This window comes from Malaclemys terrapin, chromosome 8 (genome assembly GCF_027887155.1).
Source record: "Malaclemys terrapin pileata isolate rMalTer1 chromosome 8, rMalTer1.hap1, whole genome shotgun sequence".
Taxonomy (NCBI): Eukaryota; Metazoa; Chordata; order Testudines; family Emydidae; genus Malaclemys; species Malaclemys terrapin.
This window is the reverse complement of record NC_071512.1, coordinates 14,272,237-14,297,723: the sequence shown is the minus strand read 5'-3', so window position 1 is coordinate 14,297,723 and position 25,487 is coordinate 14,272,237. Positions and strand designations below refer to the sequence as shown.

The 25,487-nt window shown below is 44.5% G+C and overlaps 1 protein-coding gene across 6 annotated transcripts in view; it reads left to right on the top strand.

The window, feature by feature from the left end:
• The window catches only part of ACSL6 (acyl-CoA synthetase long chain family member 6), a 107,601-nt gene that overhangs the window by 66,742 nt on the left and 15,372 nt on the right, over positions 1 to 25,487 (top strand). For 5 of the 6 annotated variants that reach the window (XM_054038236.1, XM_054038241.1, XM_054038240.1 and 2 more), the window contains 8 exons: positions 3,773 to 3,824; positions 10,568 to 10,641; positions 14,688 to 14,765; positions 18,319 to 18,453; positions 21,159 to 21,293; positions 23,385 to 23,480; positions 24,568 to 24,640; positions 25,243 to 25,331. In XM_054038236.1, coding sequence (XP_053894211.1) covers positions 3,773 to 3,824; positions 10,568 to 10,641; positions 14,688 to 14,765; positions 18,319 to 18,453; positions 21,159 to 21,293; positions 23,385 to 23,480; positions 24,568 to 24,640; positions 25,243 to 25,331 — 732 coding nt within the window. Of the gene's footprint in view, positions 1 to 3,772; positions 3,825 to 10,567; positions 10,642 to 14,687; positions 14,766 to 14,822; positions 14,901 to 18,318; positions 18,454 to 21,158; positions 21,294 to 23,384; positions 23,481 to 24,567; positions 24,641 to 25,242; positions 25,332 to 25,487 lie in introns of all 6 variants that reach the window. The other variant, XM_054038237.1, reaches the window with a different exon arrangement.

The following is a 25,487-nucleotide window of genomic DNA, read 5'->3' as shown; positions in this document are numbered from 1 at the left end:
TCACATCTGCTAACTGATCCCATCCTTACTTCTTGCCCCAGACTGCTAACCAGCATGAATCCTAACTCAAACCCTAATCATAATATGGACCCACCTACTATCCCAGGGGTCGGCAACCTTCGGCATGCGGCCCATCAGGGTAATCTGCTGGCGGGCCACAAGACATTTTGTTTGTGTTGGCCACCTGCAGGCATGGCCCCCCGCAACTCCCAGTGGTTGCGGTTCGCCGTTTCCAGCCAGTGGGAGCTGCAGGAAGCGGCAGCCAGCATGTCCCTGTGTCCCACAGCTTCCTGCAGCTCCCATTATTATGTTGTTTCATAAGAATCTCCATTTTTCTTTTTTAAAAAAAGCAAATTTTAGCCTTTCTGATTGCAGAGAAAAGCTTGAAAACCATGTCCTGAGTGTATCGTAAAGGTTTAAACCCCAGCAGCAAATAAAAACCACACTTTTTAAAATTATAATCCCAGGATTTTTAACCCAGTCTCAGGATTTTTGGAGCCTGACTTTACACAAATGAGGTTCAAACGCTGGCCTGGGCTGGATATATGGGCACAGATGAGGGTTCTAGTCAGAACCAGCACATGGACCCAGATGACAATTAGGAGTAGGGCACCACAGGGCTCGGAGTAGGACTGGGCGTGATGGGAATGGGAGGGCAGGCTATAATAGTAAAGGCCTGCGGGGAGGCCCCGGCTAGGGCTGGGCCTGCCAGGGGGCCCTGGGCTAAAGTTAGGCAGCACAGTCTAACTATCGAAGTACAGTTTCTTGTTATGTACTCAGCCTGCTATCCAGTGCTCCTGCCCTTGCTACCACGGCTATGTTGCTATCTTTGTGAGCTACCTTGATCAAAGCTTGTTTGGGGCTAGTAGTCTGGTTGGATATTATGGTTGGGCCTTCTTGCTTTTCCTAAGCAGGGCTAGTGATGGTGTGTGGTAATGGCTTCTGACCAGAGTTAGGCTTGAGGTTGGTTGACATTCTGTTTTTAGAATTTGCGCCTTTTGGCCATCCTGGCTTTTGGTGGTTATAGGTGCTGAGGTTGAGACATTTGGTGTTGGGTTCCGGCTAAGATAGGGTTGAGATGTGTTGGCCAGCAAAATCTACCTTTGGCTCTGAGACTTGTTTGTTAGTTTTGGTTAGGTAGGGTGCATCCCAGTTGGCTAGTTTGGAATAAGTTTAGTATTGGGGCTGGGTGGTTGCCTCAGGCTAAATTTGTGGCTGGAAATGAATACTCTAGGTTCATTTGAAAAGCATTTTCTCTTTGGAAAAACCTTTTGTGAGGGAAAAAATTTCAAGCGGCTCTACTGTTGACTTCACAGGGTTTGGATTGGACCCTAAGCACCTTTCACTAGAGAAGAGACTATTTATGAGGTGTGCACAATGCAATCCAGCAGTTCCCTGTTAGCATTGTCCCTTTCATTCTTCTACCTGTTTAGAGCTGGACTTGGATTGGTCAGTCTGTCATGTTCGTTTACTCCGTTCTAAAGCAAAGAACAGAATTACAGCTGGGGCCGGTATTAGTTTTGTGGTGTTAAAAAAATGGTGATGGACATTAAGGGTCCATACCTTCAATCCTTACTCAGGCAAAACTCCCAGTGGTTTTGCCTGTGTCTACAACAGGACTGTGCCCTGAAATCATTAACTCCGCCTTTGTGGTTTGCATAGGAACATCTCTAAATCTTGTAATTATAAAAGACAAGTTACTGTTATCTGTGAATTGCCTCCTCTCTCTATTTCAGAGGAGACTTGTGATGTATTTGAGGATAAGGGATAACTTTCATTCTTTTATGAGAGTGGCCTTTTACAGCCGAGCCTAGTGGTCAAACACCCACAGCCCTTTATTAGTTATATCCCCTAATCCTTTTATCTTCCTACCTTATTTTGTTCTTGTATGATTCCTGAGCACTCAGTCCTACAAATCAGACTAAGAGCTATTACTCTGATGTAATCTCTAGTAGCAGAACTCCCTTTTATTCACCTCCTGTCCTTGTTTCCAAGACAATCTCCCCACAAAGAAAACATGTCCTGACTGCACTGAAACCCCCTATTTCCCTGATACTACCATTTAAAGTGCTCCGCATACTGTCACTAGCCATGCTAGGAATCCAAAGGGCTTTGTTTGTACTACAGCTGTTTCATTCATATTGGGGGGAGGGGAGCGTGTTCTCATAGAGTAAAAAGGAGACAGGTCTTGCAAACACTTACACATGTAAATTTCTTTTAGAGGTCTACCCTATTGAACTTGATACACTGTAGGACTGGACCCTAAAACAGCAGTTGCAGAATTACAGAATAGGATTCATGTGCTGACACAAGTCATCTTCATGGTCTTGGTGACACTGTGTCTAATTTTAAACTCCACAGCACGTCAACTCACAGTAAATGTTCCTTAGGAAACAAAACAATAACCAGAAAAGACAAATCACAATGGGTGGCCACGGCACAGTCATGAGTTATCTTCTGATCAAGTGGAAGATGACGTGTGTCATCCATGCAGAGCCAGCTGTTTGTAGCCTGATTAAATTCTAATATTAAGTCAAATTTATTTAAATGGTAATTAGCAAAGCTTACCCACTGCATATGAGTGGATTCCTCCACTACTGTCACCTTTGGAGACTTGTTGGGGTTTCTGTAACTGAAAAATGCACCACGGCAGCACCAGTTGGGAGCATTTTGAAAGCTGTTGAATTAGGTATGGTTTTACTAAGAATGACTGTGGTACTGCTGGGTGCACTCACTGCCAATTATTCAAAAGAGGCTTGTAATTCTGGGTGTGTTACTTTTTGGTGGCCCAACTTGACACACACAGGGCTTGATATTCATAGCTGCTGAGCACTCACCGATGTTACTGACTTCAATTGCAGATAGCAGCCCTCAGCAGTGACAGGTAGGCCCAAGATGTCTCAAACTGGGCTTCCAAAAACTAAGGCACCCAAACATTTAAACATATGAACTACATTGTCAGATTAAAGCTAGATGCATAGTAGACAGAAACCTGACTTCCAAATATTTTAAACATAAAAATGCTGAGTTTCATTTCCTACAGTCTTATTATTTGTTACTTGCATGTATTTGGTGCTTGTGAGTATTCGTGAAAATGCCTGTACATTCCAAAATGTCCCTAATTTTTAGAACGAATGAGCATTTGGCCAGAAATTAGAACAATATTTGTTGTTGTTCCTCTTAATAAAAAGTTTATCATCCAGTTAGGGACCAGAAAAAATGCCATGTGACTTAGGGGACCCAACACATGATATGAATAACAAATAGAAAATAGCTGTTTTCAAACAACTCATCATCTATATATTATTAATCCCAAATGTAAGACACTCATGAATAACAAATACAGATGAAGATAATCAGGATCTGTTAGCAAATGATTTCCTAACCCCTAAAGGGGCCAAATGCTTAAATATTATTTTAAACAAGTAGTTCAAACAGCTGTCATGCAGAAGCTTGAGGGCTGCGGTTTTCTTTCATTAGGGAATATAGCATATTATAGCATATTATAAATAGGCAAGGATCTTGCATGAAGGACTAGTCACACTAAAGCACACTCCTTTAACACACCTAAACCAAGGGGAAAAGAAGGAAACTAGATCAAATGGACAAACGTACCAGGGGGAAGAATTGCATGATGTGTTTTTGCAAGCTCCAGGAAAAAAATGAAATGATAGGGTTGAGACATGATTGGTTCAATAAAGAAGTGAGCACAAAGGATAATGATGCTAACCTGTGACTCTCTAATTTTCCTGTTTTCTTTGTGTATTTCTAGCCTCCTCGACCAGAAGATCTGTCGATTGTCTGTTTTACTAGTGGCACTACAGGTAACAGAACAGGCATTTTAATCTTAATGCATTACATTAGACTACCAAAATCACTCTGAATAACGGCTCACCGTGTATAAACACAATCTAGCACTGTCCTATATAGAACAATTATGTTTGTTTTATGTTTATTAAATACACTTGTGTGTGAGAGAGAGAGATACATACACACACATATAAAGTTATAATCAAATAAAAAACTTAGACTACACTGATATAAAAATACAAATAATAATTTTTCTGCAACTCCTGAAATAATATATTTTGGCAATATGATTTTGCAAGTGTATGAAAATGTTCTGTGTGTGTATCTCTTTTCCTCATTCTTCTGTGTATCTGTTTTCACGTTGGAGTCTGTTTTTGAAGTTTTTTTTGTTGAAGAATTACCACTTTTAGGTCTGTTTAATCTCCCTGGTCACTCAATAGCAGACCTAAAAGTGGCAATAACAGACCTAAAAGTGGCTTCTCCATGCTCTCAAAGGTCTCTTATGGGGAAGAATTAGTCCAAAAATTGGCTGCACTTTTGGTTTGTTTGGGATTTTAAAATGTATAGAAAATCTAGGGACAGTGTTTCCTTTAAAGTTTTGTTCTTCTTTACTACTTTCAGCATGTTCTATTTTTTTAATTAGCCCTTTATTCTGGACAGATAAGGACAAGAAAACTTGTGGAAAACTCACATAGCCCTTGGGCTAGAGTCAGGCTTTGGGCTATGCTTAGGAGTATGCCTGAAAAACCACAGCTAGGAGGTGAAGTTCACGGCCCATCTTCTGGTTCCCCCTAAACCTAAGATTTCAAACTCTGCAGTCAGAGCTCTTCCAGGGGCATGGTCCTTGTGTTTTAGTACCTACCATCTTATCACCTATGTATCCTCCTCTACTGGAATAAGTCTGGTTTCTTTGCCTGGTTAATCTGCATGAGGGCTTTTATGGAGGTTGTAGTGACACTCCTGGGCTTTTGCAGCTTTAAGGTGCACCACCCTATGGGGTGGAAAGTGCCTGGCCTGGATTGGGCCCCATATTCATTTATTTTGAATTACCAGATTTAGAATTATTTTGAAATTGAGCCAGTGTCAGTAGGTTAAAACTTTGGAAGTATCTATTATGACTTGAATTCTATAATGAAAATTTGGGTTTAATAACTTGCAAATTTATATTTACTTTTGGCTGTTTATTAGTAAACTCAGGAGTGGATTTTAATTTTGTATGTGATTCATAGTATCAGACATACAAATTGCCTTCACAGAGGGAAGAGAGAGGTTGACTCTGAGTTGTTTGGACTCACCTTCATTTTTTTTTTAACTGATTGTCAACACAACTCCTAAATGAGCATGAGGCAATGGTGGTTGCTAAGAATGGAAATGTACATGAAACACTGTTATGCATCTGTGTGTACTGACTGCTCTGAAAAAACATCCTTCAGTTTTTCAAGTACAGACCAGTGACAGGTTTCCTTGGAAGATTAATCTCCAGCAGAGCCAACTGGATGTTGATGAAAGCTTTCCATGGTTCAGCAGAATTCACCAGGTTTCAGAGTAGCAGCCGTGTTAGTCTGTATCTGCAAAAAGAACAGGAGTACTTGTGGCACCTTTGAGCATAAGCTTTCGTGGACCCACTTCATCGGATGCATAGAATGGAACATATAGTAGGAAGATATATACATATATACAGAGAACATGAAAAGGTAGAAGTTGCCATATCAACTCTAAGAGGCTAATTAATTAAGATGAGCTTAATGATAATAATTAAGATGAGCTGCAGATAATAGCTCATCTTAATTAATTAGCCTCTTAGAGTTGGTATGACAACTTCCACCTTTTCATGTTCTCTGTATGTGTGTGTGTGTGTGTGTGTGTGTGTGTATATATATATATATATACACACACACAGAGATCTTCTTTCTATATGTTCCATTCTATGCATCCGATGAAGTAGGCTGTAGCCCACAAAAGCTTATGCTCAAATAAATGTGTTAGTCTCTAAGGTGCCACAAGTACTCCTGTTCTTTTTGCAGAATTCACCAGTAACTCATGGATGTTAACTTGGTATAAGCAGCCATTTACAGGCTCAGAAATGACACTGGATGGCATTCATTCAGTGACGCATTCAGTGACATTGAAAAGATTCCTTTCTTACATATGAGAAGTGTCAGACAAGCTCCTCACTGAAGTGACACCTGAAGACTGTCGTGCTCTGGTTATTGATTAACTGCCTGGAATCACTTACCATTGTTGATACTCCTCCTTTGTGCATCTGTGTCAATGTGCTTGTGCTATCTTGAGGATATTTTGTGCTGTTATCTCTGTGAAGCAAATTCAAGTACAGGATACTTTAATAATTTAAAAGAAAGGGAAAAACAAGCTATATCACTAATATGCTGCTGTTCCATCCAGGATGGGCTCTGGGGAAGGACTTGTAGCAAAGTGTCTAGGCGAACAGAGTTCAGTCTGTCAAATAGTCCCATGTACTAAAAAAGGGTAACACATGCTGTGATCACCATTGTGGCACATGTAGCTAGATCAACATCAAATCTGCAGCATTGTTTGTTCTGGAATTTTTCTTGATGAGGTTTCTGGTGATGAAGGTTATGAAAACTGGTGCTCTGCTCTGATGTGTTTAGAGTCACAAATACTGTGGGACACTGAATTCAGCTGTTATTCACCTAGAAAAAGGGGGAGGAAGGAAGGGATATATTTTCAGAATTTCCTACTTGCAATCAAATGATGATGAGTAAGTGTGGGCCTCTTACTGAATGAGGGAGGCAACCTAGTAACAGAGGATGTGGAAAAAGCTAATGTACTCAATGATTTTTTTTGCCTCTGTCTTCACAAACAAGGTCAGCACTGGGCAGCACAGTATGGGGAGAAGGTGACCAGCCCTCTGTGGAGAAAGAAGTGGTTCAGGACTATTTAGAAAAACTGGACAAGCACAAGTCCATGGGGCCGGAAGCGCTGCATCCGAGGGTGGTAAAGACGTTGGCGGATGTGATTGCAGAGCCATTGGCCATTATCTTTGAAAACTCATGGTGATTGGGGGAGGTCCCGGATGACTGGAAAAAGGCTAATTTAGTGCCCATCTGTAAAAAAGGGAAGAAGGAGGATCCGGGGAACTACAGGCCAGTCAGCCTCACCTCAGTCCCTGGAAAAGTCATGGAGCAGATCCTCAAGGAATCAATTCTGAAGCACTAAGAGGAGAGGAAAGTGATCAGGAACAGTCAGCATGGATTCACCAAGCGCAAGTCATGCCTGACTAACCTAATTGCCTTCTATGAGGAGATAACTGACTCTCTGGATGAGGGGAAAGCAGTGGATGTGTTATTCCTTGACTTTAGCAAAGCTTTTGATATGGTCTCCCACGGTATTCTTGCCAGCAAGTTAAAGAAGTATGGGCTGGATGAATGGACTATAAGGTGGATAGAAAGCTGGCTAGATCGTCGGGCTCAACGGGTAGTGATCAACGGCTCCATGTCTAGTTGGCAGCTGGTTTCAAGTGGAGTGCCCCAGGGGTCGGTCCTGGGGCCGGTTTTGTTCAATATCTTCATTAATGATTTGGAGGATGGCGTGGACTGCACTCTCAGCAAGTTTGCAATGACACTAAACTGGGAGGAGTAGTAGATATGCTGGAGGGTAGGGATAGGATACAGAGGGACCTAGACAAATTAGAGGATTGGGCCAAAAGAAACCTGATAAAGTTCAACAAGGACAAGTGCAGAGTCCTGCACTTAGGATGGAAGAATCCCATGCACTGTTACAGACTAGGGACCAAATGGCTAGGAAGCAGTTCTGCAGAAAAGAACCTAGGGGTTACAGTGGACGAGAAGCGGGATATGAGTCAACAGTGTGCCCTTGTTGCCAAGAAGGCGAACGGCATTTTGGGCTGTATAAATAGGGGCATTGCCAGGAGATCAAGGGACGTGATCGTTCCCCTCTATTCGACATTGGTGAGGCCTTATCTGGAGTACTGTGTCCAGTTTTGGGCCCCACACTACAAGAAGGGTGTGGAAAAATTGGAAAGAGTCCAGTGGAGGGCAACAAAAATGATTAGGGGACTGGAGCACATGACTTATGAGGAGAGGCTGAGGGAACTGGGATTGTTTAGTCTGCAGAAGAGAAGAATGAGGGGGGATTTGATAGCTGCTTTCAGCTACCTGAAAGGGGGTTCCAAAGAGGATGGATCTAGACTGTTCTCAGTGGTACCTGATGACAGAACAAGGAGTAATGGTCTCAAGTTGCAGTTGGGGAGGTTTAGGTTGGATATTAGGAAAAACTTTTTCATTAGGAAGGTGGTGAAGCACTGGAATGGGAGGTGGTGGAATCTCCTTCCTTAGAGGTTTTTAAGGTCAGGCTTGACAAAGCCCTGGCTGGGATGATTTAGTTGGGAATTGGTCCTGCTTTGAGCAGGGGGTTGGACTAGATGACCTACTGAGGTCACTTCCAACCCTGATATTCTATGATTCTATGATAACGATGGTTTGAGGAACCCTGGCAGATGTTCTGGATCATCTGAATATGCAATGAAAATCTTCAGAGACCAAATAAATGAATTCAAGTGTTGAAAGAAACTAAGAATCCATCTCATTTCCCAGGATGTCTGAAGATTTATCGCTGGGTACTGAAAGAAAAACCCTTAATTGATATAGTTGGGGGTATATAATCTAGGATGCATTTCAGTGAGGTAATCAAACTAAGGAAGAATATCCAATCATTGTTTTGAAGAAAAATTCACAAGGGCAGCTTTCTTTTGCTGGTCTGAATGAGAAATGGATGCGTAGAAATTACTGCTACCCTCTGAATTGTACAGGCTGATTTGAGAATTTTTTTTGGCAAGACACACAATAAAAGATAAGAAATTTCTTGGTCTCCTATGCACATCTATTTTTTAGCTTGGCTCACAGAATTCTCTTTTTGTCAACCTGTGGAACTCCTTGCCTGAGGAGGTTGTGAAAGCTAGGACTGTAACAGGGTTTAAAAGAGAACCTCCATGAATTTATCTAGTTAAGTCCATTAATGGCTATTAGCCAGGATGGGTAAGGAATAGTGTCCCTAGCCTCTGTTTGTCAGAGGGTGGAGATGGATGGCAGGAGAGAGATCACTTGATCATTACCTGTTAGGTTCATTCCCTCTGGGGCACCTGGCATTGGCCTCTGTCGGTAGACAGGATACTGGATGGACCTTTGGTGTGACCCAGTACGGACGTTCTTATGTTCTAAAGACCTGTTCTAAAATACTCTATATGTTATAAATGTTCTGTTCATTCCAATAAATATGTGCAGTGGAAAATGTTTGTGTTCAGGGTTCACTTAATTAGTCTGAAAGTTGGATGAATTTGGTGTTCATGCAATGAAGGGAGAACTAAGAGAACACGCATTGTGCAGTCTTGCCCAGGCAGCTCTGCTAACTGAGCTCAACATTCCTGCTGTTCCTGGGCAGTAACTGCTGATAGTGCTGACCTGAGCAGGGTCTTTGTGATCTGAAGCAGTATCCACAGAGGGACTGGCATGGTACCTGCAAAGTTTGTGAACTGAAGAGGAATTGAACCTCAGACCCTAAAAGATAGCTTTCTACATTAACCCCCAAGCCACTGTGACCCCTTCCAGATTCCAGGGGCATGATTAGTTTATCCAGGGGGCAAATTCTGCCTGGACATACAGTTTGGGCAGGCCCATTGACTTCAGTGGGATTCCACAGGGCAAGATTTGATACATTATGCACCTGTCATATGACAAACAGCTCCATCTACTTTACATTAAAGAAGGAAGGCTTCTTTGAGAGCCAGCTCTACCCAGCTAGTCCTAGGAACTACAGTACAGTGGCTCAGTCTGATTTTAAAACTAATCTACTTGCCATTTATGGCGGGGGGGGAATAGGGCCCACTTCTGCCAATTGTACTCACACTGACTAGCAACTTACTCTGTGACTAGTCCCTTTTAAGAGTGATGAAGAGGGTTGGTGCTGAGGCAAAGGAAGATATGTCAAGTTCTAGTCACTAGCACTTCAAGGTCAGGAGTCCCTCTACTCCTCCTGACCATGGTCCTGAGAATGGATCGATGCTAGGTATTTTCTATTATTTACATGCTCAGAAGTATTTAATGTGCTGTGCTGACTGTGTACTATTTGCCCATGGGTAAGAGTGCTGCAGTTTTATCAATGGCCTTGTGGCCATGTGTGTCACCCAGTAATCTCCACACTTTGGTGTATTGAGAGGTGTGAACATCAGAAACATTATTCAAGTGGCCATGAAGAAGCCAAAACTCAGAATAAAAAGTCAGTGATGGTAATATTGGTGATCTGACAAAGAAACCTTCAAGTTAAGTACAATAGTTCTAGAGCTCTTTCTTAGCCAAAATCAAGGTGACTGGTTTCTGTGTCAAATGGTATCTTGAGTAGCTGCAAACAGAGAAGAAAACCTTCAGTTAAAACATGCTATGCTCATTTTACAGTAATACTTTATAAAAAGTTGCCCATCATTCTTAAATCCTCTGATTCAATGGCTGATTCACACTATCTGGCCCAGAGAATGGGCAATAAAATCATACTATTGGTCTTCTGTGTGTTTATATTGAAACAGTTAAAACGTCTTTGTAGATTTTATTGCATAGAAACAACTCATTTGTGAAAATTGCTATTTTAGAATTCAGGAAGGGACATTGAAAAGAATTTTAACATCCCCAGGTCTTAGAAGCCTTTGAAAATTTCTTTTATTAATGCTGTGCTGTTTCTTTTTTCTTCTTTTTCTTTTTCTTTTCAGGGAACCCCAAAGGTGCTATGCTGACTCACAGAAACGTGGTTGCTGATTTTTCAGGCTTTCTGAAAGTGACAGAGGTGAATACCCCGATCTAGAGAGTGTTACCGCATACTGTGACTTTTTCAGTTTGAATTTTTGGCTTATTTCAAATCTATCCAAGATGTGGAAATATGTTCAAGGAGATAAGTGAAATCTCACTCTTGGGGCCCAAGTCATTGAAATGGGAGCAAGGTTAAGCCCTTAGTGGTGAATGACAGTAGGTTTCCCCTACTACAGAACATGCATGGGTCCTGCTCCTGCAAGATACTGAGTCCTTTTGGGGAGCACCCTCAACTCTCATTAAGTCAATAATTGATCTTGCAGTACTGGGTCCCTGGTGAAGGCCAAAGAACCCAGTAAAATTATGACTGGTGTTTAGAACTTAAAAAAATGACTACAAGCTTCCCAGTGATGCCCATACAATAAACCAACCCCCTAGAGAAAATTAATTTCCGACATGTCCATTATTCGTTTGATAGCCATCACTCTGCACACAGTGTATATAAAGTATATGATAGCCTATGCAACATATTTAAAATATTACAAAAATCATTTTATTTATATTAAAACACACCTTGTTACAGCCTGTATTTTGAATATGATATATGTGACACTGTGTAACATAATTTTTTTAAAATAGAAAACTGGCCAGTTTTTATATGTGAAGTACATTTAAAACAATGTATAAACATGCATTTGGAGACCATACTTCCTGTATGGGAAACAGCATTGCTGAAGCACAAATTAATCATGTTAATAGACTGCTAATACTTAAGTAATGGGGGAAAAAATCTACTGGTACACAGTGAAAGGACCATTACAGTTAAAGAAACAATGTACTGATAACACACCCACCTTATCAAAATAAATCTGATATCTATTCCTGGCCAATGCTGGAAATATTCCTGTTTTCGGGCTTGACTCTGTAAAGGTTCCCTGCAAATACTCCTGCATGTGATGAGAGTAATCCCATTGAACTTGTTTAAGTGTTTGCAGAATTGGGGCCTCATTAATGATCACCATAAAGTGTCAATGGGACAGGTCACAGTAGTAAACACTAAGAGCTTGACCCTGCAAGATGCTGAGCACCCTCAACTTCAAGGGAGTTTGAGGCTACTCAGAATTTTGCAGAATCAAGCCCCAAAAGCCTGATCCAATGTCCATTGCAGGAAATAGGATTTTTTCCATTGATTTCAAAGGGTATTGGCTCAAGACCTAAGATTGCCATTAATAGAGTTGCCAACTTTCTAATCGCACAAAACCAAACACCGTTGCCATGCCCCTGCCTCGCCCCTTCTCTGAGGCCCCACCCTCACTCACTCCATCCCCCCCTCCCTCTGTCGCTCGCTTTCCCCCACCCTCACTCTCTTGCTCATTTTTACCAGGCTGGGGTAGGGGATTGGTGTGCAGGAGGGGGCAAGGGCTCTGGCTGGGGGTGCAAACTTTGGGGTGGGGCTAGAAATGAGGGGTTCAGGGTGTGGGAGGGGGCTCCAGGCTGGGGCAGGGGGTTGGGGTGCAGGTTCTGGAGTGGGATTGGGGATGAGGGGTTTGGGATGCAGGAGGGGGCTCTGGGCTGAGGGGTATAGCCGAGGGGTTCGGAGTGTGGGAAGGGGCTCCGGGCTGAGGCAGGGGGTTGGGATGTGGGAGGGGGTATGAGCTCTGGGCTGGGGATGCAGGTTCTGGGGTGGGGTCAGAAACGAGGAGTTCAAGTTGCAGGAGGGGGAGCAGCCTCCGGGAGGGAGTTTGGGTGCGGGAGGGGGCTCAGGGCTGGGGCAGGGATGTGGGAGGGGGTGCGGGCTCCAGGATGGAGTTTGGGTGCCGGGAGTGGCTCAAGGCTGGGGCAGGGTTGTGGGAGGGTATGCGGGGTGCAAACTCTGGGAGGGAGCTCTAGGCTGGAGCAGGGGGTTGGAATGCAGAAGGGGGCGCGGGCTCCGGGCAGCGCTTAGTTTGGGGGGCTCCATAGAAGTGGCAACATCTTCCTCAGCACCTAGAGTTAGGCGCTGCCTTCGCATGCAGGCACCGCCCCCCGCAGCTCCCATTGGCTGCGGTTTAAAAATGAACTGAATTTTTTTTTTCCAAAAAATATTTGTCCAATTGCTGGTTTTGGGGAGAAAACACAAAGATTTTCATTTTTTGGAAAAAATAGAAAAATATTGCATCAAAGGCACAATATTTCCTTTTTAGCAAAACTGGAAAAATATGACTTTTTTTCTCCAGTGGTGAGACTGGTTTTTCGCAGTTGTACCTATGGATAAGGAGACCAGTTTGAAGAGACACTTGCAGGTAGACTGGCAGATCTCGGTACCTTAGTCTCCTGTACACGAGAATATTCAGACTGCCATATAAAACTACAGGTGAAACAAGACACTGAAAACACTGAATTCTTATCACATCTGACCTCAGGAGATGATAGGAAAACATGCCCAAAAGAGAGTCAATCTCAGTATTCCTTTCCATGGGAAAGCAACTCAGGGGCTTCTATTATACTCCATTATTTTGACAGATACAGCGGAGTAATAGGAGTGCAAAGTGGATGTGAAATGATACCATTCTGATTGAACAGGGTTTTAAACCCCCTTTGCACTGGTGTACAAAGTGCAGCGTAATGGATATAATCAAGCCATCCGTTTCTGTAATCACTATAATATGGCTATCCCTACACCTTGGGAAACTCTTTTATGTAGAGAAGTTACTTTTTTTGTTTTTTAGCTTTCCTTCTGCTGTATGGAATATGTAAGGCTAAGGGCCTTTATTAAATTCCAGCCCAATAAGACAAAATAAGAAATCTTAGCAAACCAGTTTTTTTTTTCTTTTTATAATTTATTCAGCCTCTTTCTTCCCCCACATCTGTCTCTGGGGCACCAATAATGTAGATGCTTAAAATTGGAAGAAACACTAACCAAAAAGAATTAATATTTTGCAGCTCAATAATCCAACATATTATTCTGACTAAAATCAATAATTAACCACCACAAAAAATCCTGCATCTTTCAGTCTAATGGGCTGAATCTGCACTTGGATCTGCACAGGTGACGCTTGTGCCTCTGCAGAGCTCCACTGACTTCAGTGGGGATGCACACGGGCTAAAGGGGCCATTTGTTTGAATCCAGTTGCAGGATCAGGGTTGTAATGAGGAGGAAAGTACCCATCTCTGTGCAGGATTAAACTTTAGATACAAATTTTCTGCTTAATAAACCCAAATCTTCAAACCTAGACATCATGGCTAGGGGCCAGACTGTTAGCTGTGTTAAGCTCACTCCACACTGGCAGAGTGGCACAAAGCAACTTTAAAGCTGCCCTAATGGGACATCTTGAAGATCCCACCAAGATGGAGGAATGCTGGGTTAGTGTAAAGCTGGGGTGGCCAGCTTTATGCAATCCCCCTGCTAACCCTTGGTTCAGGGGCATGTCAGGGTCGGCTGGATGAAGAAAGAGGTATTCCAGGAGCAAAAGAAAGTTGGAGATAGAACAGAATGTATTCCATCAGTCCCCAGCCAGGAGAGCAGCCATGGGGCACCATTCGAACTTACGTTGGGGGCCATTTTGGCCCCTGGCCGGTCCCAGTATTGACAGAACTCCTCCCTACCTCAGCTGCACTGAGGCTGAGTGCAAGTGTGAGTGTGTACTCAGTGCAGTTGAACACCGTGCCGTAATAGTCAAATCCTGAATCTCGGCGCTTGAAATGCCCAGACACCCTTTTGAGGCAAATGCCAATTTGAGTGTGCAAATCTTTATTTGGTCACCTCACTTTAAAAGCCTACGTAGGAAAATTTGGTTCCTCGGTGTCAGCACCTGTTTGCCGTATGAGCTGCAGAGTTTCTTGATAAATACACTCTTGCAGCGGGGAGAGTTCTTCATTGCTCTCTATGTACATCCTTGCGCTCTTTACTTCTGCTAACTTAGCTTCATTGATGTTGTGGCCTAACACTTCGCTTCGTATGCTGCTCGCTCTCTCTCTCTTTCTTGATAATCTTTACCCTTTTGCTCCTCTGGTGCCATTTTTCTTTTTATTGTTTTATGACTCTCTTGTTGTCTTCCTGTCAGTGTTTCTTTCCTTTCTGTCTCCCATGCCCTTCACCTGCAGAAAGTGATCTTTCCGAGACAGGACGATGTGCTCATCTCCTTCCTGCCTCTGGCTCACATGTTTGAAAGAGTTATACAGGTAAGAAACCTGTCTGAACTGACTAGGCCTTGTGGGGCTCCTTGTGTTTTCTTCCAGAGTCAGTGGGCTCCTACTTGTGAGGATGTACACATTTCCTATTTGCCTTTAGCACACATGTTTGAGAGAATGGTACAGGTAAGGTCATGGTGTCAGTGGAAGTCCTGTTTCCACACTAAAAAATAACTAAGTAAAATGGTAAACATGGCAAAATACTCCACAATATACTGTAGAGCTAAAACAGATTGTACTCCAAAAGTGTCATAGGTGTAGCTCCAGGGTGCAGATTCTGATCTCATTTGCACAGGTAAATCTGAGGGAACTCCAATAGAGTCTCTGGAGTGTAATTGAGATCAGAAAATGGCACATGTGCAGAAATAATTATCTTTTTGGGGCAAAAGATATCTATTATTTTGGGGTGGGGGCAGCTTTTCAAAGTATTATAGGACCAGCAATCATGGTGGTTAAAATAATATTGCATGTATTCTTTATCAACTCCACACTTTTTATGGTGTCAATAAATCAGATTTGCAGAAACTGAAAAGCAGGAAAAAAACCCACAGTGGTGACACATGCAGTCTTCCTGGCAGATCAGTGTATAAAGCACAATAAGTGGAAGCCATCGTCTCTTGGAAATAATGACAAGTAGAAGTACTGACTCATGCCAGCCCATATAAGTGACTTCACTTTCTTTCCAAATAAGGCAGATGAAAGCTGCCGGTCTGAAAATCCATGCACTAGAGATTGGCCAGAACGATGAAGTTTGAATCTGGATTCAGTTCTGACTCAAATTTCCCAAAATTTAGTGGGGGCTCGGATTCTGTGGTCAGATTTGGGCTGACGCCATGTTTTTTTTTTATCAGAATCTGAACCCAAGCTTTCCCAAAGTGGTGGTTTTTTTTGTTTTTGTTTTTGTTTTTTTTTTGGTGGGATTTTAGATTTGGAGTTCTGCTTTGGGCCTAACTCTAATAACATCTATACCAGACTTAAATTACTTTTCGCCATGTTAAGAAACCTGCAGGCTACTGGGATTAAACTCTTAAACCTCAGTATCTCAACTACTTAATTTTTTAAAGTGCTCTCTGTGCATATACAGTGACTATTTTTTTCCATATGGATCTTTAATTATTTAGCCAGGAACCTGCTGCACATGTGAAGTACAGTATGTGGATTTGACAAGGTGATATTTCTTAAACCCACAAACTTCTATTGATTAAATTCCTATGGTTTTATAGTCCGTATCTGGAGAGTAAGTATTAACCATGTTGTTGTAGCCGTGCTCGTCTCAGGATGTTAGAGAGACAAGGTGGGTGAGGTAATATCTTTGATTGAACCAAGTTATGCTGATGAGAGACAAGCTTACGCAGAGCTCTTAATTGTGGTGTAGCTGCATAAATCTCATTAACTCAGTAGGAATTATATGGCTACTCTCTCATTGCTTTGGAAATATAAGATTTAAGATGGGGGAAGATTTTTCACAGGTACATAAGAGAGTTAGGTGGTCAACTGCCCATGACTTCCAATGGGAGTTGAGTGCCTGTTCCTTACTGTCCTTTGTGTCCTGAAAATTTCCCCTCCATGCCAACAAAAATTGAGCAATTTCAGAGATAGATAAAACTGGTCACTCACTGATACCTAAATACTGCAGGGCTCTGATATTAGATATTGCATTTTTTGCAATGCCTAAAATGTACAGGGGGAGTTAAGAATTAACTCTCCACACTTGACTCAGAATATCCTTTATTGCTAGCCAGTAATTTCATTTTAAATATGCTCTAAGGCTTTTCACAAAGGAATGCTTCTTTTCACCAAAATAAGAGTGTGCAAATAACCGTGTATATGGTTTGTGACACAGACTGGGAGCTCAGATTATTTTTCCCTCTTTGCTCACTACCCGAAACTCCCTTCTCCTCCCCCCTCCCCCGAATGGCTCCACATTGCACCCAGACAAGGAATCTTTTGTAGGCCAGAAGGCTCAAAATTGGCTTAATGCTTGTGTCCCAGGGCTGAGTAGATACCTTCACAGTGCTCCCAGCCTCAGCAACAGTGGAATGCATGTCCATGTGCTGGGAATCACACTTGGATCTCCCATTTGTCATTGGGTTAACAACAGGAACATCCTCTCCTCAAAGGAAATGCATATTGGGTTATAGGATGTTCTAACAGCTGCATGAAGATAGTCTCAGACAGAGGTGAAAATAAGCCGGTATGCCATACCGGACTAGACCGGCTTCCCCAGGCTGGCGATTTAAAGGGCCGGGGGCTCCCGGAAGCGGCCCTTTAAATCACCCGCTGCTGGAGCCCTGGGGTAGCGGCAGTGGGGCTCTGATGGTGATTTAAAGGGCCAGGGGCTCCTGGCCACCGCTATCGCAGCGGAGCCCCGGGCCCTTTAAATCTCCGTCAGAGCCCCGAGCCCAGGGTAGCGACAGCAGCCGGGAACCCCTGGGCCTCCGTTGGCGATTTAAAGGGCCCAGGGCTCTGCTGCGGTAGTGGCAGCTGGAGCCCCAGGACCTTTAAATCGCCCCCTAGCCCCAGGGCTCCCAGCCGCCTCTGCAGCTGGTAGCTCCAGGGGTGATTTAAAGGGCCTGGGGCTCCCAGCCACCGCTACCGCAACCAGAGCCCCGGACCCCTTAAATCTTGATTTAAAGTGCCCAGGGATTTAAAGGCCTCGCCTCTTCCGATTTAGACCATGCCTCTTCCGGTTGAGGCCCCATCCCCTGCTCAGGACTCCAGCGTACTGGTAAGTCCTTTAAGTTACTTTCACCTCTGGTCTTAGAAGACATAAAAAGACATGAAGAAACCTCTGTTAACCACAACAGGGCTAGCATAGAGATTTCATGAGGAATTATACACGAAAGACTAAATTTTTCCTAGTCCCCACAATCAAAGGTGAGTCTAAAGAAAATGGTGTCCAACAGAACATGGAATCACAGGCTGGTCAACCTAACAGTCACCTCAGTCTTGCCAGAATTCAGTGTAACCTCACAGCCATGCAAAGAGCTATCTCGGAAGTATGCTCCACTGCAAGACAGTTTGCCCCCAGTCTGATACAGTAGTCCTGGAGTGACCATGTAAGAGAACTGTGCAATCTGATTACATGACAACAGATTTAATTGTGGAGTCAGAAAAGTTGCATAATGAGTCATATGGTAAAAATAAAAAAGCAGAAATTAGGAACTTAGGGTGGGAATTTCAAAAGTGGCTTAAGAGCACAAGCCCCATTGAGTTCAGTGGGACTTTGTGTTCCTAGGTTATTCAAGTGCTTTTGAAAATGGCACCTTTCAGCCTTGATTCCTTTTTTCTCCCACAAATTGTACTAAATTTTGTTTTCTAAACATGAATGCCAAGTAAAGGATCTATGATCAAAGTCCATACAAAATCAGCGTGTTTCTACCCAATTTATTAAGTGGTTTAGCTGTTTTTTAAAAAACCCATTAGCCACAATGGTAAATAAAATTTCAGGAATGCGTCTTTAAAACAGGGATGGGGGTGCTTTGCCACAGTGATTAAATGCAAGGAAATAAGTATTCTGTTTTCCTCCCCACACCCATCACAGTCTGTCGTATATTGCCATGGGGGGCGAATTGGATTCTTTCAAGGAGATATCCGTCTCTTATCGGATGATATGAAAGCACTGCGTCCAACCATTTTCCCTGTTGTACCACGATTATTAAATAGAATGTATGATAAGGTAAGTTTCATTTATTCTGTTTGTAGTAATAAAGTCAATAATTGTCTAGTAGTTAACTTAGAGACTTCCCTTAGGTTTGGCCTGTTTCACTAACTTTCTCGGACACTTTTTTTGCCTCACTGCAAATACATTAGACCAGATCCTTAGCTGGTGTAAATCTGAATAGCCTTTCTGAAGTCAATGGAGTTATATCCGCTTATACCAATTGAGGACCTGGCCCATTGTGTGTTAAAGTGAATTTCTGTGCATGTAGGTCCTGTTCCTGCTTCCACTACAGTTAGTAGTGACATTCCTAGTGATTTCACTGGTACAGGATCTGAGCCCAAGAGAAGCATGAATCAAACTTGGATGTGCTAATGCTTTCTCTGCTTTTGAGCCAGTGCTGGAGCTTGGTCCTCACTCACTGCTGGCAGTGACAGGAGAGAGATGCTGAGCAGTCTTAAAAGGGCTTAAATATTGAAAGCTCTGACTTAGTGGTTAAAAATCCTTCATACTAAGAGAAGGTCATGTGAGAACTCCATGGAAGATATTTAAGAGGATAGCATATTTAGTAGCCATGTTCAGTATGTGTAGAGTATTTATCCTAAAAGTAAGAGAGGGATCTAAAGGCACAAACTACTGATGTAAACTTTCTGCAAGTTCAGGTCTGTTTGGATCTGGTTCCTCATTATTGAGACCGATACTAGGGGGTACTGATACGGAGAGCCGGTTCGGGTTGCTCTCTTTTAAAACATAGATAAAGATGGCCATCATCTCCTCAACAAATGGCAATATTTGTGCTAGCTGCCAAATATTCTCGTTCAAGTTGCTCAACCTTAGAACTTTATCATAGTTTCACCTAATGGTGCATATAATAGAAATCATACAAGACACACTGATCATATAAATGTAGTCAATGCCTAGGGTTACCATATTTTGTGCCTCCTAATGGAGGACACTCCCGGGGGGCCCGGCCCCGCCCCCAACCCCGCCCACACCCACGCCCCAACTCCGCCCCCTCCCAAAGTCTCCGCCCCCTCCCCTGCTTGAAGCCTGAAGCAGGTAAGGGGGAGTGTGGGGGGGAGGAGGCGCGGCCCAGGCTGGCCCCCGGCGGCTCCAGCCTGGGTCGGCTCGGGCCCTGGCCGACCACCCCCGGCTCCCAGCCCCCCGGGCCGGCTCCTGGCTCCCAGCCCCCCGACCCCGGCCCGGCTCCCAGCGCCGCGGGCCGGCTCCCAGCTCCCCGACCCCGGCCCGGCTCCCAGCCCCGCGGGCCGGCTCCCGGCTCTCGGCTCCCCGACCCCGGCCCGGCTCCCCGACCCCGGGCCGGCTCCCGGCTCCCAGCCCCGCGGGCCGGCTCTCCAACCGCGGGCCGGCTCCCGGCTCCCCGACCCCGGCCCGGCTCCCCGCCCCGCGGGCCGGCGGCTCCCGGCTCCCAGCCCCGCGGCCCGGCTCCCAGCCCCCCGGCCCGGCTCCTGGCTCCCAGCCCCCCGACCCCGGCCCGGCTCCCCGACCCCGGCCCGGCTCCTGGCTCCCAGCCCCCCGACCCCGGCCCGGCTCCCCGACCCCGGGCCGGCTCCCGGCTCCCCGACCCCGGCCCGGCTCCCAGCCCCGCGGGCCGGCTCCCCGGCCCGGCTCCCGGCTCCCCGACCCCGGGCCGGCTCCCAGCCCCGCGGGCCGGCTCCCCAACCGCGGGCCGGCTCCCGGCTTCCAGCGCCGCGGGCCGGCTCCCGGCTCCCCGACCCCGGCCCGGCTCCCCGCCCCGCGGGCCGGCGGCTCCCGGCTCCCAGCCCCGCGGGCCTGGCCCGGCTCCCAGCCCCGCGGGCCGGCTCCCGGCTCCCGGCTCCCAGCTCCCCGGCCCGGCTCCCAGCCCTGCGGGCCGGCTCCCCGACCGCGGGCCGGCTCCCGGCTTCCAGCGCCGCGGGCCGGCTCCCGGCTCCCCGACCCCGGCCCGGCTCCCCGCCCCGCGGGCCGGCGGCTCCCGGCTCCCAGCCCCGCGGGCCCGGCTCCCCGACCCCGGCCCGGCTCCCAGCCCCGCGGGCTGGCTCCCAGCTCCCAGCCCCACGGGCCGGCTCCCGGCCCCGCGGGCCCGGCCCGGCACCATGCCCCCGGCCCCGCACAAAGAGGCCCCGGCCGAGCCTCCCGATTTTCCCGGACATGCCCGGCTTTTGGGGATTTCCCCCCGGACGGGGATTTGAGCCCCCAAAAGCCGGACATGTCCGGGAAAATCCGGACGTATGGTAACCCTATCAATGCCTCTATTCTCTTGACTTCTCCCCTCTTTTTTCTAAGGGAAAAATAAGTATATTTCAGAATAGATTGCAACAAAACATAATTTGTACACCGACAACTGTAGCGTAGTAGTCTTAATTATACTGCTAACATAACAGTAACTTCATTGACCTCATTAGAGAGGTGTCTGCTTTGCCCAGTGATACATCTGATCCTAAGCTTTCGTGGGTAAAAACAACTCACTTCTTCAGATGCACGGAGTGAAATTTTCACTCCGTGCATCTGAAGAAGTGAGGTTTTTTTACCTACGAAACCTTATGCCCAAATAAATCTGTTAGTCTTTAGGGTGCCACTGGACTCCTTGTTGTTTTTGTGGATACAGACTAACACGGCTACCCCCTGAAATCTGATCCTGTGGCTGTTATCATAAGGATATTAATACACTCTGTTTTCTTTCTTAGCTGAGTAATCTTTCATGTCATCCTGCATTCTCTTAGATCTTTAGCCAAGCAGATACTCCGTTGAAACGTTGGCTTCTGGAATTTGCTGCAAAGCGTAAAAAAGCTGAAGTTCAAAGTGGAATCATTAGAAATGACAGTTTGTGGGATAAACTATTTTTTAATAAAATCCAGGTAAGAACTTGGGGAAAGTGACTGTATAGCTGTTGCTCAAGAAATAATCCGTGAAGTCAGCTTGGCTGATTTAGAAACAGTGGAATTGAAAAAAGGAACCTAGAGAAGAGACAGCACCGTTTTTATTTCTCTTTTAATAGAGACATTTGTTTAATCTGCTTATTTTTGCTATTCACTTTGGGTACTTGGGTGCAATCCATCCGTGTGCTGAGGGTCAGCACAAGGTATAGGCATCACTGAAGTATTGCTTAAGCACTGTTTTATGGACTTAAGGGGTGCATAACATGAAATCCAAGATGGTGAAGAGGCAGCAGAACACTTTGCTGTTTCATGTAAAATCTCAGGAATCTGAGCAAATTTCTATGTATTATTAGGTATCAGGCATAAGGGCCAAACTCTCTGCTCCACAGGAGTTAAGCCAGCAGAGAATTTCACCCAGAGGTTTAGCTTTATCTTGAAATTCAATACATACTTCATATATCTAAATGTCCTAGGTGGGCCACTAGAGAACAATGAATAAAATACTGGGCATGAAAGAAGGAATGGCACAAAAATAGTAGCTAAACTCACACACAAATGGGTTTAACAAACTTATTTTCTTTGGGGCTTCCTGCCTCCTTAATCATCCAGCCTCTCTCAGGTTTACAGGGTCTTGCTCCTGTGAATTTGGTCTATTAATCGTTTTTTCCTCTGAACCCCAGCAGTAAGTACTATATGTATTTGTAGCAATACTCCTCTGGCTCCCCACCAGCCACGCTGAAATAAAAAACAGATGGAGGGGAAGATAAAAAGAGAAGGGGGGGGGGATGTTTTTGCTGGAGACATTTAGGCCTGTTCCAAAGTCCACTGAAAGGTTCCCATTGATTTCAGTAGCTTTTGGATTAGGGCCTTAGTCAGTACATATCCCAAACCATTTTCCCCCCTAGGAAAAAGCATACAAGGCCATAAAGGAAAGCCTGTGCATTTAACATGCAATTGAACAAGAGGGAAAGGAAAACAGAATATTTGAAGGCCTGTTGGGTGCAATCTGAATGGTCCTGCTATTTGCCACAGAATCCCTCAGTAAAGCATTCCTAGGTCAACTAAATCACTGATATGCTGTATCACTCCAGCAAGCTCTGGTTAATTACTTTTCTTAATTGGATGACTTATCCAGTGACATGTCACTTTATGTTTAGCCAGCGAAACTGATCGCTCCTTTCATTTGTGAACTGCTTACCCTCAGTCTGCAAAGATAAGAGTTCAAATGATGCAGACTAGGCATGTGTCCTTCACAGATGTAAGGCAAATCTGGCTCTGCATTGATTCAGGATCTGTGACCCTGACCTTCTAACCTCAAAGTCTAAAAATTACAAGAAATTCTTTGTCTTCCTTTTTTTGACTTACAGCATCACTGAAAGGTGACAAAGGGGTTGATGTGATATCATCTACAGATACTTGAAGGACATCAACCTTAAAAAGGAGGCAGAATTGTTTGGGGTTGTTCAGGGAGGAATTACCAAAGCAATGGGATGAAAATGAGCAGGAAAAGAATGGAGGCAGGACATTAGGGTGATGATTTTTTTTTTTTTGTCCTAACCATGAAGTCTTATAGAGCCAGATGGATTCATGCCTGCCTCAGGATGGAAAGATGGACTAGATGACTTCTTGGGTCCCTTCCAGCCCTACATTTCTATGATTCCATGCAGGCACACCCATGCATCTGTGCCAGGCAGTGGTCTTCGAAGGGTCTCTATTTGGGCAGAAAGGTCTGCCCATACAGAGTCAGTTGCAGGACTGGAATCTAAGACTGTGTGTAATAATCTTAAGGAAAACTATGGAATTTATATGAACAGGGACTAGCCAAAGCACATGGACTTTTTGTTCTGTTTGTACAATGCCTAGTACAATGGGTTCCTGGTCCATGATGTGGCTCCTATGGTGCTGATTATAGGCACTATGGTGATGATTATAATTTTCTAATGGAAGAAGGGCTGTTTCTTTTGGGCTACTTCAGTTATATGCAGTTAGTGCTTTTCCTTTCAAGATGTGATTGAATGTGTATGCTCATATGGGATGCTAAGAGTTTTATTTTCTCTTATTATCTAACAGGCAAGCCTTGGTGGGTGTGTTAGGATGATTGTAACAGGAGCTGCCCCTGCTTCTCCAACTGTTCTGGGGTTCCTTCGGGCAGCACTTGGATGTCAGGTACACTTCACCTACACAGTTATTCAGATGCACTGTTGTACTAGCTATTCTAGTTGTTAAGAAATCAAGGGAAACCTATATTTAAAATAACATTTGCCAACATAAATCACAATAGAAATTGTTTTTTTTCTGACAGTCAAAGATATAAATAGTAAGAGTGGGCTCAAACCACATAGATCAGACATAGCTCCAAACTCTCCCAAAGTTGAGAGGAGTTTGGATCCAGGACTTTCAGTGCTTTATAGAGAAAGGCAGCCAATGACAAAGTTCAGATCTGGATACAAGTTCAGGAATATTTGGATTTAGGGTTTGCACCCATATCTAAAGGGGCGAAAAGATCAGCGGCAATAAAATGGTGCAACTTGTCAATTTTCAAAAGTCACATTGATTAATACCCAGGCATAGAGGGGGACTTTGGAGATGCCTATTTCCTAGGTCATTGAAGACCAGACACATACTGAAGGGACCTTTCTAGTGTCCTGGGAAGAAGGTGCGGGCCAAACCACTTACTGTAGAATCCAGGGAGTCTGAGGACACATAGCTTGCATGCTCCTAGAATTCTGCTCAGGTGGTTGGCAAAGCTAGTGGCCTCTAGAAGTAAGTGGCAAACAAGCCCCACCCTTCTCAGATGCCTGAAGCTTGCCAGCAAAAAGTTTCCAAAAAGACCCTTTCAAAAATGTATTTCATATTGGTGCAAAGAATCTGGTTTCTTTCACAGAAGTATACACTACTTTATTCAAGCAACTGTGATCGGTACAACTGTCTTCTCGTCCCACTATTTTCAGATCCTTACAGTGATATTCATTCAGAATAATATATAACAATGTTTCCCATACAGTGAAGACCAGAGTAACTTTCCCTGTCAATCTGTACACTGTGTATGTGTAGTTTTAGCCATGTCGATCCCAGGATATTAGAGTGACAACGTGGGTGAGAAGGTAATATCTAAGCTTGTCTCTCTAATCAGCATACTCCATTATAGTTTAAATTCACAGCATTGTGCAACAAGAAGGAAACTGAACAATGTTCAAATCATATGTAAGCGTTAATCTATCATTAGGTTCAAAGCTATATATCTCTTTGTCAGGTTTATGAAGGTTACGGTCAAACAGAGTGCACAGCAGGATGTACCTTTACCACTCCAGGTGATTGGACTTCAGGTAAAAATGGACAAAACTGTTAGTGTATTTGGAATACTTTTTTGGGACCGTAATACCTACAGGATACTATGCAATACTTTATCATTGTGGGAGCCAATGGGAGCTGCTGGAAGCGGCGCAGGCTGAGGGACGTACTGGCCACCGCTTCCAGCAACTCCCATTGGCCTGGAGCAGCGAACCGCAGCCACTGGGAGCCGTGATTGGCCAAACCTGCTGACGTGGCATGTACACAAACCGGCCCGGCCCACCAGGGGCTTTCCCTGCACAAGTGGTGGAACAAGTTTGGGAACCACTGTTCTAGATGATACACAAAACAGAACTTTGAGCTCTGTTATTAACAAGTTACTCTGAGTTAGGTCTTTAAAAGAGGGGTTGATTTAATTTCCTGTTGGTCAGAGGAAGATGGTAAGACAAAAGGGTCCTGTATTGTTACACTTAAAAGTAGGAATCATATCCAGACAGGCTAAAGGATTCTGCACACAGACGCATATGCTTCAAGAACACTGAACTTCAAGAAGTTCAGCTAGAAATGGGTGATGTGCTAATAATAATCTAATGAGCACCATTTATAGAATGAAATGACAAATGACTTTAATTTGCAGGTCACGTAGGAGCCCCTCTGCCCTGCAATTTAATCAAACTGATGGATGTGGAAGAGATGAATTATTTTTCTTCAAAAGGAGAAGGAGAGGTATCATCTCAAACATTATATACAGCCCCTCGGTAGTTAACTCTTTGAGGCAGGCTGTCATTATAAAAATCTGTGAGCCATTTGTTACTGCTTGTATCTGAGAATCCATTTTAAGTGCCCCTTGTCATAGATTGAGAAATGAAAGGAAAAAAGCAG